This window comes from Micropterus dolomieu, linkage group LG14 (genome assembly GCF_021292245.1).
Source record: "Micropterus dolomieu isolate WLL.071019.BEF.003 ecotype Adirondacks linkage group LG14, ASM2129224v1, whole genome shotgun sequence".
NCBI classification, from domain to species: Eukaryota; Metazoa; Chordata; class Actinopteri; order Centrarchiformes; family Centrarchidae; genus Micropterus; species Micropterus dolomieu.
Genome location: NC_060163.1, coordinates 4130374 through 4144322, shown reverse-complemented (window position 1 = coordinate 4144322; position 13949 = coordinate 4130374). Strand labels below are relative to the sequence as shown.

The window sequence follows — 13949 nt, the reverse complement described above, 5'->3', positions numbered from 1 at the left end:
TGCAAAATGACCACAAAGACACAAAACGACCACATAGATGCAAAATGACCACAGAGAGACACAAAACGACCACATAGATGCAAAATGACCACAGAGAGACGCAAAATGACCACATAGATGCAAAATGACCACAGAGAGACACAAAACGACCACATAGATGCAAAATGACCACAAAGACACAAAACGACCACATAGATGCAAAATGACCACAAAGACACAAAACGACCACATAGATGCAAAATGACCACAGAGAGACACAAAACGACCACATAGATGCAAAATGACCACAAAGACACAAAACGACCACATAGAGTGTCACTTTTAGGCTGGGGGTTTTGCTGCTATGTAGGAGGGGTGGGGGGTCTTTTACATGTCTGTGCCCAGGCCCCTGTTGTCTCAATTTCCGTCCATGTCCCAGGTTTCATATTCCCCTCCCAAACAGCACCCTGACCCCAGTCTCCTCTCGACCTGCGCTCTGGTGCTCAGTGTCAGCTTGATAGGTCCACTCCCAGCCACAGTATGTGGGCTATACAGTGAGTGTGTGTCTAAAGTGTGTGTGTGTGTGTTTGTTAGGTGCTCCACCTGACAGTCAGCTCTCAGCCCCAGATAGTCCTGCTAGCCCCACTCAGGACATTTGGGTCCTCAGGAGGTCTCCCACTGGTAAGGGTGTGTGGTCCCAAACCCCTGCAACCCCACCGACCCTGTGTGAACCTGTAGACCAGATCCCATCCATGCTCTTCTAAAAAAACTGGGCCTCTTTAAGCTTATTCCCATCTTTATCTCTTTTATATCCCAAAGTCTTGACCTCACCATGCCACCCTGCAAATCCCATGCCTCCCTTGCCCCCCACACGCAATAATCCAGAAACCATAACCATAGTTGTCTTGCAGCAGGATGTAATGGTAAGTGACCAGGCCTCCTTTAGAGCCTTTTCTTTAGCTCCTCTGTCACTCCTGACTGATGTCTCAGATTTTTTGCAGCTTGATGGTGTAGCTGCCTCCACCCTGACAGCATGCACATCAAAAATATAAAAAAAACAATTATCTTAACATGTCATTTCATCTAGTGTTGATTTATGAAATGTGTAGTTGCAAAGAGGTATTGTCATCTATAATTTTAAAGGAATAATTTGATATTTTGGTAAATACACTTTATTGCTCTCGTTTATGAGAGTTAAATGAAAGGATTGACATGACTGTCACGTGTGTGTGTTGGAGTATGTAAGTATGGAGCTATAGCTGGGAGTTGATTAGACTAGCTTAGCATAAAATCTGACTTAATAACGCATTTGTTAAATCTGTACCCACAAACAGAAACGTAAATGTGGCAATGTGCGGTTTTAAGGATGCATGCTGTAACTATTTCTTGCTGGCATGGATAAACTGTTGTTCATCAAAAAAATTCACAGTTTTCACGAGCGCTGGCAGGGAACTGGGGTTTTAAATGGCGGAAACACGGCAGCGGGTACTGTATATGGATTGCAAGCGCCCAACACTTGCAGTTTGTGTCCATTTCTATCTTTTTCTTGAGTTGAGAGGTGAACCAAATAAAATGTAACTGCTTTTGCGGCATCTCTACAAGGGAGATCCGGTGTTAACCGCTATCTTGCTCTGTTGTTTTGCCCTCCAGGTCACCGCGCATGTCACATGACTGAAAACTATGAATAGCTACACTATGTAACTCCCCCTAAAATCACAAATGGTTAATTATACCTTTCTGTTAATGCACAGGTTAAACACATGATATACAATTAGTGAGTTTTAGATTTGTTGATAGGCCTATTTTTGAACTTAGGATAGAACCATGCTAGCGTTTTGCTCCTGCTTCTAGTCTTCAAAGCTAAGCTATGCTAATCACCTCCCAGCCCCAGCTCCTAACTTGCACACAGACGTGAGATTGGTATCAATCTTCTCAATTAACTGTTGTAAAGAAAGCATTCAAGTGTATTTCTGGAAACATCAAACTGATCCTTAATAGGACTTGCTAATGACTTGTTAAAGTTGTTTTTTGTTTTTTTGCTGTGCACTCAGACCACATGCCTTTACCTACAAATTGCACGCTACAATCTTTACAGCTTTCTCTCCTGACTTCCTAACTTTTCTCTCCAAGTCTCACTTTACACTGTAATATCTATGTCTGTTTGTGTCTCTCTGTCTTGCTCTCTCAGGTGACAGAAACAGTGTTGGCAGTGCGGGCAGCGTGGGCAGCAGCCGCAGCGCTGGCAGCGGCCAGAGCTCAGAGAGCGGCCACAAACAGAATGGGACTCAAAATCGCCACAATGCTGACACTGGCAAGGTAAGCTCGCCTCAGTAACATGAGTGACATTACATGGAAAAAGAGCAAGCCAAGCATCTGTTCTGACTGTACTACAAACTGTATGTAGGGTGTTCCTCATTAAAAATCTTGATCTCTTTTTGCTCTATAAGAACTTTCCAGTCTTCCAATGCAGTTCATAAATGACCTAGAACCTAGCTACGTACAACATGTCAGATTTTCTCCACTAGTTTGATGTTCACTCTGTCATTGTACTTAACTGATTATCTGACTTGCCACAGTGAACATTGTCTGCAGTGATCCTCAGCAAGTCTAGAGATTCGGTCTTCATTTCAGCTTCCATCATGTTTTTTTTTGTGCGTGTGTGCAGCTGGCTCCCTCTGCTGGTGAATCTGGAGACCATCTCCACATTGTGGGAGCAGACCACAGCAAACAGGCGGATGGGACCACAGGTTAGTCAAGGAATGAAAAGTCTCCCGTCTTCTTCCTGTGTTTATGAACAACTCTCTAGGGATAATTCTAATAATGCATTTTCTCTCTGTCTCAGCTCCTCTTTATGAACAAAAGTTTTGATTATGAAAGAAGTTCTGATATAAAAGTCTTAAAAAGGTCAAAGGTCAGCAGCTCTGGTCTGTGCCACACTTGGTTACCCCCTCGCCTGTTTGCCCTCTTTGGGACTGTCTTATCTGCTGCATCCATTGAAAGACTCAGAAAAGAGGCTGTGCACTACAGATTGAAATAGGTGGAGAAGCTTTCACGACGAAGACATCGGTCATTTTGGTGAATGCACATCTGGTTAACGTTCCCACCTACTCAAAAAGGTGCAGCACACAGCCGTCTCATCCAGAGACAGTCCCCCAAAAGCTCCTGGCTCCCTTTCATATCATTTCCAGAGAGCCATGAGACGGCTGTGTGCTGCATTTTTTGAAATCTGAGCTTTAGTTCTTTTCTGATAACACGAGCTTGTGTTTTTTTATATCTACGCTCTTTGCTGTTGGGAAAAACTGCTGGCATAATTTTTTGTTCATTATCCTGAAATCTATGATTATAATCTGCATCCCTCATTCAACACTTGAAAGATGACAGACTTCACTCACCAGTATTAAAAACTTTTTTTCTTGTAATGCCATTTTCTGGTAAATGTTTGACTCTATTCTTGAAGTAATAATGATTTTTTTATCCTAATATTCTAACTTTTCCTCATAATAATATGACATTTTCTTTCAAATATTTGACTTTATTTTATTTTAGTATTACAGACTTTTTCTTGTAAATTACATTACGCTCAAACTACTAAAGATTTTTCTCATAATGTTGGATTTTTAAATAAAGATTTTACTTTATTCTCAAAGTATGGCACATTCTAATATTATGACTTTTCTTGTAAAGAAAAGGGTATAGTAATAATAATAATAATAATAATAAATGTTTGACTTTTTGTGTAAAATGAAATATTCCTCACAGTATTTTGATATACTTTGAATCTCTCACATAACAGCGGTCCTAATAATCTGCTGTACCTTTAATTTTTACTGTAGGGGATTTAAACATTTTTGCTCTGTCTTAAAATCCTGCCAGTGCAAGAAACCCTAAACTTAATTTAAATCACTTTATTTCCTGAGACTTAGATCCCTTTCAGGGGACATCACTGTACCTACTTTTACCTGAGGAATGCCATTGAAGACACATATGATAGCAGCGCCTTTGTTCTGCAGAGTGAGCTGTTTTGCAATCATCCTGAAAGGAAATGAGATGGAAGGAGAGAGAAAAGGCTTACCTCACCTCACCACAGAAACCAATAAAACCACTAGCTACCCTCAACCACACAAGCCTGTAAAAAGCATCCGAACACCTCTCTAAGGAAACACGAACGGCTGGGAAAATGTGTCTTAGTGTGTGCACGCTGTTAGATCTGAACAGCAGGTGCAGAACAAAACGTGGGAAAGCGCACACGTTATGAAAATATTAAGGAGTGACATGCTAGCTGAAGCAGAGGATCTGTGTTGACCTCGGGCTGAATAGGAGGGAGGGTTCAAGTGAAGGAGAAAAGAAAGGGAGGGAGGGGTCAGAGGGCGGAGACCGGAACAAAACCAGAAAGAGCAAGACATTTGTTAAATGAGGGAGAAAAACAGAGAACAGATTAGTTGACTGCATGAAGGATAGGCAGAAGGCAGGATGAAGTGTCAAACATCCGGAGCTCTGCTGCTCTCGTTCCTCCTGAAGGGTAAGAATTGCAGCGCAGATTTGATGGGATGTTTATACTGCACTTAAATGTAGCATATTCTAGGACAGAAATTTTAAATCAGTTCCACTTGTTGCTGTTTTTCTTCCCCACTGTTATTCAGGTGCAAAGAAAATGTCTGTAAAAAAGACTTATATTGGTGTACTGTAAAATATGTTCGTTTTTGCCTGCTTCTCGGCCCAAAAGCTGAAGTTTTGTCTCTTGCCCCGAGGCCACATACCTCTCCACTAGGTGCTGTTTTACCTGGGAGACCGGGGCCCCTGACCTTCACCCTTCACAACAAAGTAGAGGAAAATAGACTTCCATAAACAGAGCAAATTAAAAACAGTAATGTTTCAGGTTGAAATAAAGAAAAAAGAGGTGTGTTGCCCTTTCAAGAAAGACACTCATCTGCTTTCTTTCTAACGGTGAGATGAGCAGATTGATATCACTCTTTCTGTGCGTTAAGTACAGATCTGGTGTCAGGGCATGGTTAGACTTACTTAGCATAGAGACAGGAACCGGTGGGAAACATTTAAAATACGCTCACCTTGTATCTTGTTTGTCTGCTGTGACCCAGAAGGTAGAGCGGGTTGCCTGGTGGTTTGATCCCCTGGCTCCTCCCCCAAACTGTGTGAATGTTAATTTCTGTTCTGATAAGCAGTTGGCGTGTTATTCTGTGCTGTGAATGTGATGTAGTGTAAAACAAAAAAACAACAAATTGTCATTATGTGCATTTCTGTAACGAGACACAACGTGTAAATCAGTGAGCTTTAGGTGGTAGGTGTATTTATATTTTTTTGGAGACCTTGCTTTCCCTGCTTCCATCTTTATGCTAGTGCTAATCACCTCCCGGCTCAATCTCCATACTTAATGCATAGACATGAGAGTGGTATCAATCTTCTCATGTAGCTCTTGGGGAAAAAAGCAAAAAAGCGGATGCCCCAAATGTTGTCCTATACCTTTATTCAAAGACCTCAGGCTAAATGTCTCTGTTGTCTTAAAACCACTCCTCAAATGGTCAGTTCACCCAAATTACAAAAGAACATATTTTCTGACACGTCTAGCAGTGTACCATTGTATTAATGTGGAGGCAGACGTCTCAGAGGCAGGTATCTCTTCTTGGACAAATAAAACCAAAACCCACTGCATGTCTAGATACCATTAAAGGTAAGTGAGAACATTTGATTTATTATAATTTGGGTGAACTGACCCTTGATAAAACTTGATTGGAATAACTTTTTTGGTATAATCAATTTCGTTATTCTTGACCTTTTTGACCATGCTTAAAACTCTTAACCTTGCAAAGTTTCTCTGTGTTCAGAAAGCTGCTTTATATAGAAAGTGTAACCTTAATTAAAAAGGTCGATGGACCCTGTCAGGAGGGATGACTAAAAGAACAGAAAGAAAACGAGGGAGCGATCAAAACACCGGCCTCGGGCGAAAGAGGGGTAAAGATGGAGAAAATGGGAGGAAAGGTGCATTCCTCAGAGATCTGTGGTCATGTGTCATGAGTGAAAGAGGGATAAATCACGGGTGTGTTCAGTGGGCTTTCAGATCAGTCAGATAACACACCTTTACTTACCTGGAGAGAGCCAACAACAACACCCCTTACCCAGACAGCTGCATGGAGAAGACTGATTCATCAGTTTGACATGGCTGATGTTAATGCAGACTATGTTAGTAACTTGCAAACTTAACAGAAACGTGTTCCTGTTGAGTCTCTGTTCTGTCTTTGGGAGGGTGTGGTCGGCCGACCCTGCTGTCATTTACAGTAAAGCACGGTGGAGGTTGTCCTGCACGATTTGATCATGTGTGTTTTGTAGGTGGTTCTCGACGGCAGGTCAACGGCACTCCTCAGAAAGGCTTCGTAAGGCCAGAACAGCTTCTGGAGGGCAAGGTGAGTGCATAGGAGGAGAAAGTGTGTGTGTTTGTGTGTGAGAGAGAGAGAGAGAAGCCTCATATATATTCCCCCTCTCTGTTGTTAGGACTGTGAGGCCATCTATCAGTGGTTGTGTGAGTTCCAGTTGGAGCAGTACACGTCCAACTTCATCAACGCGGGATATGATGTTCCCACCATCAGCAGGATGACCCCTGAGGTGTGTGTAACAATTGTTGGCATTTTTAGCATCAATTAACTTTTGCCAAATACATTTGGGACGATGGGATGGGGGCTACTGATTGCCATAATTATTTTGGTTTGGTATTTTGCAATATTTGGTATTCAGGCTTTCACAACTAATTTTCATTATTATAAACTGTAGTTGCGACAGCTTGGTAACTGACACATGGCGTGTTCAAGGAGCACCGTGGTGGCAGAGCGGTCCAAGCACTGCAACTTCAGAGAACAGGAAAACAGACAGGATGCAAGAAAAGCATTTCATCCATTTGACATTATCTACACTGAGTTTAGAACAAAAGGCTGGCAATAAAAAAATAGGAGAACAGTGAAAAACACATTTACTAATTTGACAGCACGTGCAGCACTGCTGCAAATACAGAAGTGCTACAAGCAATGTCACTGAGGAAATGAGCTAACTTATTTAACTCATTATTGTTATTGTTGAATGTGTTTCTTAATGAGCTTGTTTTATGTATTTCTAACATTTTGTCTGTGTATTTGTTTCAGTTATCAAGACCAATTCATTTACTAACAAATGACTTGGAAATGTGCCGTCTTTATTAATCTTCTTCCATTGATGTGATGTGTTACATGACTCAGTAGTGCAGTGAACTAACAAAGATGAGGAGGAGTAAGACTTAGCTGGGAACACACAGCCAGTCCTGTGTTCAGTCCTGTGTTCAGTCCTGTGTTCAGTCCTGTGTTCAGTCCTGTGTTCAGTCCTGTGTTCAGTCCTGTGTTCAGTCCTGTGTTCAGTCCTGTGTTCAGTCCTGTGTTCAGTCCTGTGTTCAGTCCTGTGTAGCAGTCACCAAAAGTGGAATAATGTCCTTTACTGTATTTTTGTTGTTGTTTAGTCACTGACTGTTTACATGTGCTTGATTCTTCAGGACCTGACAGCTATCGGAGTGACCAAACCAGGCCACCGAAAGAAGATCTCAATGGAGATTGGCAAGCTAAACATCCCAGAGTGGCTGCCTGATTACATTCCTGTGAGGAAATAATTCCCTCTTGCATGTTGTAACATTCAGGAAATGTAGCTGCTTCTCTTGGATTTGTTGTAATATCTTGAACCACCAAGTGTCAAACCGTAAAATAAGCAAAGCACAACATCCGGGATTATTCAGACTTTTGGGATTTGTTTCTCATCGCCCCCTTCCTCTGTTGCTTTGGTCTGTGTTTGTTGCTGCTCAGTCGGACCTGGGGGAGTGGTTGAGTATGATTGGACTGCCTCAGTACCAGAAGAGATTGTGCGACAATGGCTATGACTCCATCCCTATTGTCAAAGACATCACCTGGGAAGACCTGCAGGAGATAGGCATCACCAAACTGGGTGAGGAATAAGACCAGATTTCTACATAATTTGTTGTGGATGTTGGTGGTCTCCCCAAAAGATGAAGGCATCTATTTTTGACAGCTCACTCTTCAACCTCTTCAAATTTGCAAAAGTCATTGTATAATCTGAGTCAAGTTATGCCGCAAGGGTGGGTTATCCTTTTAATGCCTCTGAAAAACTTTATACAACCTATTGTTAGTGGGAGGAACATTGAAACCCAGGTACTTTGATAGAAGAAGACCATGAAAATATTCCATATAAATGTTTTCTACCTCCCTTTTAGAACAAGGCAATTAGCAGCAATTCAGAGATATGTACGACTACTTTAAAGGGAAACTATGTAACATCTGAAAGAAGAAATAACAAACACCCCTCTTACAAATGATATGTTGAATTCATAAGCAACGGAATGCACCCTCCTCAGTTCAGTACACTCAAACACCATGTGACATCTGTAGCACACCAATCAGACCACAAAGACAGAAGAAGTAATCGTGCGAATGTGGTAAAAAAACAAATGTTGTCTTTAAATTACCTCATGAGACTTTGGGAAATGAAGAGAAATGCAAATATTCCGGTACTCTCTAATTTCCATGTGGCCACAGAGGTCACTGTTCATTAAACGTAACATCGTCTTGCTTTAAACCAGAGTGTGTGCTGTATTCAGTAGATTGCAATGATTGCTATCTCTCTGTTTCAGGCCATCAGAAGAAGCTCATGTTAGCAGTGAAGAGACTCAGTGATCTGCAGCGCGCTCGTAACCATTCTGACAGAGCTGAAGGCGGGACTCTCCGACGGAAGCCCCCCACCGCCTTGGAACTAGTGGCCATCGAACACACACCATCACACAATGTGCACGCTCTCGCTCGCTCTGACGCTTCTTCTGACACCTGCTGCCCCTCCCCTCGCACACCGAGGGCCCTCCTCTCCTTCCAGGACAGCGAGTTGAGCGCCGAGCTGCAGAGCGCTATGATGGGCAGGGCGGGAGGAGGTGCTGCCGAGGCGTTCGGCATCAGAGGCATGACCTCTGCTGCAGCTATATCTGCCATGTCGGTCAGTCAGGAGAGCATTAGCATGCGATCGCGGGGATCAGGGAATTCTGGGAATTCAAATTCAGTATATTCTCAAGACCACCAAGCTGCACAACCTTCAGCAAAGAAACCCAGCCGGTCAGAGGAGAGCCTGGGCTGTGGTGCGGGGGAGGAGGCCAAGCGTGGAAGAAGCAGTCCTGGAGGCAGAAGTAGACAAAGACCCACAGAGATGTGGGAGCACCAGAGTCGGTCAGCTACCCCCAATAAACTTCCCTTCTCCCCACTAACCCCTCCACTAACCCCCAGCAAGATGCCTCGCTTTGCCTACCCAGCTATCCCGCCCAAGGCCAAACACTTCCAGTCCCCTAGCCGCCTCTGTCAGCCTCAGCACCACCCGCCCTCCTCCCCTTCCTCTCCATCCCCGCAGCCTTCGCCCACACAGAAGGCCTTCAGTTACCTCCACGCCCAGGCAGGAGGCATCAACGGGGCTCACAAGCTCTCCAAGCCTCTACCTGGAGCTGTCCCTCTGCTGGGACCCCGACCTGGACAGGGCCAAGCTGATGACACCCAGAGGGGTCCGCACAAGAAGCGCGCCCAAAGCCTGACTCGATACGCTCTGTCCGACGGTGAGCCAGACGAAGACGACGACCTCGCTCCCCCCTGCACCTCTGCTTCCTCTGCAGTCATGCCCTCCTATGCCACCCTGTCGCGCAGGCCGGGACGCGGGCACACAAGTACCACAGGGACCCAACGCCAAATCAACCGCAGCCACTCGTTCGCCGTGCGATCCCGACGCAAAGGCCCACCCCCGCCACCGCCCAAGAGGATGAGCTCGGTAAGCGGCAGCCCGGCACGCCAACCAGGGAATGGGAAAGTGGCGGAGCCAGAGGCGAAAGGAGGGGTGTCGACGGAGAGCACAGGCAGTGTAAGGAGCATCGCAGCCAGGCTAGAGGGAAGCAGCAGCAGTCCCTCCAGGAGGATAGATATACCACCAACTCCCATCCCAGTTTCACCTATATTCAGCCCTGTTTCCTCCCCGATTTCATATGGGATGGCGCCTCACACCATCCTACAGCACTCCAAACCTGTCCCTGCTCTGGGCCTGGCGGGCCTCAGGAGGACAGGAAGCGAGAGGACAGAAGTAGAGACCGACAGACAAAGAAGTGGAGGCACAGAGGGAACACTCGAAGAGAAAGCAAGGAAAAGTGAAAGAATATCAAAGAGTGGTGCAGCTTCTTCAAAGCACAGCTCCGGTGACCACCTCCCTTTTGCTGAAGAAGGCAACCTCACTATCAAACAGCGGCCCAGGATAGCAGTTGTCCCCCGAGCAGACTTTGAAGTCAAGACCCCTCCTGAGGGTCCATTACAGACCCCGAACAGCCTGGAACTCCCAGAGTTCAATCTCAAAGAGTCGGACACGGTCAAAAGACGACACAAACCCAAAGACCCGTCGACACCTGATGAGGCAACTACCCCGAACAGAGACGACAACCATCCGCAAACCAAGAGTCTCCACACACACGATGATGTCACGCTGAGCGACTGTGAATCTCAGAGGCCGGGGATTGTGTTCCAGAGAGTAGGCTCCATGGGGAAAGGCCCGAAGCTTCCAGTGTCCTCAAAACCTTCCAGTCCTCTCAAACAATCCCCTGACAGCAAACCACCAACCCCCCAGAAAACAGTCCCTCCAGCGCAAGCTAGTGCACAAACCGCCATTCCTAAACTAACCAGCGTACAGGTTCACACAGTTTCCCCGAAGCGGGGCGGCAGCATCCACACACAGACATGTATGCCCAGTCCCAAACCAGTGAGACGCACACAGACAGTGATGTCCAAGCCAGAGAGTCCACAGAAAGCTGCTGGTTTGTCTGTATCAAGACTCCCTCAGCCCAGCATGGCCTCGGCGTCAACGGCAGGTAACACCGACTAAAAAATTTTACTTGGCAGGGAGGACTGTCTCCCTCGTTAAATAATATTTTAACCAAAATTGTTCCAAAAGTCATTTATTTTGGATGACAGATTAACCCCCTACATTCTTGTCCTTCAGTTCCGAACCTAACCATGGTCCAGGGCGTTGCGTTCGCTTCTCCGTCCTCCCCAGCTTCGGCCCATTCATACCCCACCTCGGCCCTACCGGCTCAGGAAGGGAGAACAGGGCCACCCCAGGCTGGTGCGGCCGGTCCGGAGGTGCTGGCTCAGAAGAGGCTGGAGCAAACCAGCACGTCACTGGAGGCTGCTCTCAAAGTGGTGGAGAACAAACTGGCCTACGGGAGCTGCGTGGACGGGTAAGGACTCCTGATCTATACTCACGTGTTGGTAGGGTGGCTGTGTGCTCCACAGTCTCCTTTCACAGTTGGAACTTGAACATAGAATGTATGGATAAGGTATAAAAACTGCTCTGTGGTTCTTACTCTGGCAGACTTTTTTGTTACAATGTTATCGAAATTAATAGAAATAAATAATGGATTAGTCTAATCTAATCTCAGTTGAAGAAATTCCTTATGGGGATCAGAAAGTACTACATTGCTTGTTGTTCAGCACCATTAGTTAGAAGAACTTGACTCTTTATACTGTATCAGTACACTTGTAACATAGCCCCTGTCTGCTTCACAGTGGCAGCAGCACAGTGAAGGCAGCAGGAAATATTCTGGATGACATTGGCAACATGTTTGACGACCTGGCTGACCAGCTGGACGCTATGTTGGAGTGACATCCCCAAACTCTGCCTCACAGGAGAAGCGAGAAGCCATCAAAACAGGAGATCAAGATGGATCTTTGATGCTGGTAAGAACAGAGGCAGAGGACTCAGCACCTCTTCATGGCTCTGGATGAATCAATAAGTGCACATTTGAGGATTTCCTGCACAACTTTCCCTCAATATTGCCCAGTTTTTCAACGCAAGCACTTCGCCTTAGGACACACACTTGGGAATGTTATTGGAGCAACAACAAACAGCAGCTGCAAGATCGGCTTCCAGATGTCTGTGTTCAGTGTATTATCACTAAATGAATGAGGGTCCATTTTATTCACGTTACCTGTAAATGTGTAGATAAGTCTATGGTGGCGCTGTGTATGTGTGTAGGCAGATATCTTTATACTGAGTATATTTATACTTATGTTTGTTTTTAACAAATGGAGTTCCTATTGACTTAAATCATTCTAGTGTTCATCAATACTGTTATATATATTTTGCTGCTTGTTGTCTATAACATGGGGAAAATATTGTTTATTGTAATAAAAGCAGCATATTCCATATTAGATTTGATTTTACACGTTTTTACCAAAGTCTTTTATCCTCTTGAAGAGGCACATTAAGGGGTCGGCACAAAGTGAGGAATCGTCCTTTTTTAAAAACATTTTTAAAGAGATGTCTATCAGGTGCGACTTGCTGTGAGGTAAAGTGGAGACTGTCGAGACTGTGGAGCTCAGTCCACCTCCCACTAACAGCTTGGAAGGTTTTACAGCTCGCCTCCGGGTGCTTTGAAGTGAATTTACTGTAAGTGTGCAGTTTCTAAAGAATGGGGGATGCTTTAATCATTTCAACAGTGGCCTGTTACAAAGCATTTCAAGTAAGATCAACCTTCTGAAAGACTATGACTGAACACTGTAAGGGATGAACACAGCGCAGTGTATGGAGTCTCGAGTGTGCTACAGGAATAATCAAAGACTTTCACATGTTTATTAAATAAATTAATAAATTTTTTACATTGTTTTTTATTGTATGTCTCTATTTGTTACACCATTTAGTACTGTGTCGCAATATCATATTTCAATTTTACAATGCTTTACTGTGGGCTCCGCAAACATGAGCGTAGTTGCTCCCTGCTAGATAACTGGCTCACTGGTCTGTGGAAACCCAACCTAATCACTTCCCTTTCAGCCTTCTATCAAAACACACCAATATTTAGATAATTAATGTATTTATATAGACCAGACGAATATACAAAGCAAGTCAAACAGTGGCGACATACAGCCACTATGTTTTAATACTAAAACTTTAGCTTTTTGAAAATGATTAAGGTTGGAAACTTTAACCAAAACCAAAATTTTATTCTTAATTTATCATTTAGAGACATAAGATAAAATAGAATTATTGATTGGAACTTTAACAATGGTTTTATTATTTTTTACTTTGTGTAAATAGTTTTATCATGCATCGTTTAAATAATTTTGGCACACTCCAGACTCTATAGAAGAGCAGGGACCTCTCTCAGAGCAATTAGCGGGTTAGGCAGCTGTATTTGGGGTAAACTCTGGCTTACTCTTGGATTGGTAAACCCAGTTAACAGAACCTGTCGTTAACAAGCTTTGTGAGACAAGTTTAGTTCAGGATCAACAGTGTTAGGTTTATTGTATTAATATTCCTTTACTTTTGTTTACCTATCCCTTGTTTCCACACACCTTATAGAGTATTCACTGCACAAAGAGATGCTCTTACTATTAATTCATCTGACTCTACTGCAATCATTGAACCAATGCCATACACTTATTGTGCAGTTGAATGCCTGTGTGTGAGCCATCCTCTTTCAATGAGGCAAGTAAAGAAAAGCAATTATCTACAGCCTACATTTGTCCAACAAATGCACTCTTTGATTTTTTTAGTTTTTGAGTTCTTTCAATGCTTTTGCAGGGAGGATATTTGGCTCTACTGTAAGCCATGGAGTAAAGGAATTTTTACATCAAAACAAAGTTTTAGCACCATTGGTTCCTCTGTTTTATTTTGGTGGATGCTGTTACTTTGTATGAATATTTCCACTGAATTCTGTGTCAACCTGGAAATCATTAAAAGGACAATTTTTACTATGTCTTTGTCCAGGAGTATTCATATACACTGCTCAAAAAAATAAAGGGAACACTTAAACAACACAATGTAACTCCAAGTAAATCACACTCCTGTGAAATCAAACTGTCCACTTAGGAAGCAACACTGATCGACAATCAATTTCACATGCTGTTGTGCAAATGGAA

General features: G+C 43.9%; 1 protein-coding gene across 8 annotated transcripts in view; it reads left to right on the top strand.

The window, feature by feature from the left end:
• Positions 1-13784, top strand: part of LOC123982682 (caskin-2-like) — a 68813-nt gene extending 55029 nt beyond the window's left edge. For all 8 annotated transcript variants that reach the window (XM_046068405.1, XM_046068406.1, XM_046068404.1 and 5 more), the window contains 9 exons: positions 2168-2295; positions 2645-2726; positions 6322-6395; positions 6484-6594; positions 7505-7606; positions 7809-7947; positions 8651-10897; positions 11029-11266; positions 11595-13784. In XM_046068405.1, coding sequence (XP_045924361.1) covers positions 2168-2295; positions 2645-2726; positions 6322-6395; positions 6484-6594; positions 7505-7606; positions 7809-7947; positions 8651-10897; positions 11029-11266; positions 11595-11691 — 3218 coding nt within the window. In that variant the 3' untranslated portion in view covers positions 11692-13784. The remainder of the gene's footprint in view (positions 1-2167; positions 2296-2644; positions 2727-6321; positions 6396-6483; positions 6595-7504; positions 7607-7808; positions 7948-8650; positions 10898-11028; positions 11267-11594) is intronic.
• The last annotated feature ends 165 nt before the right edge of the window (positions 13785-13949 follow it).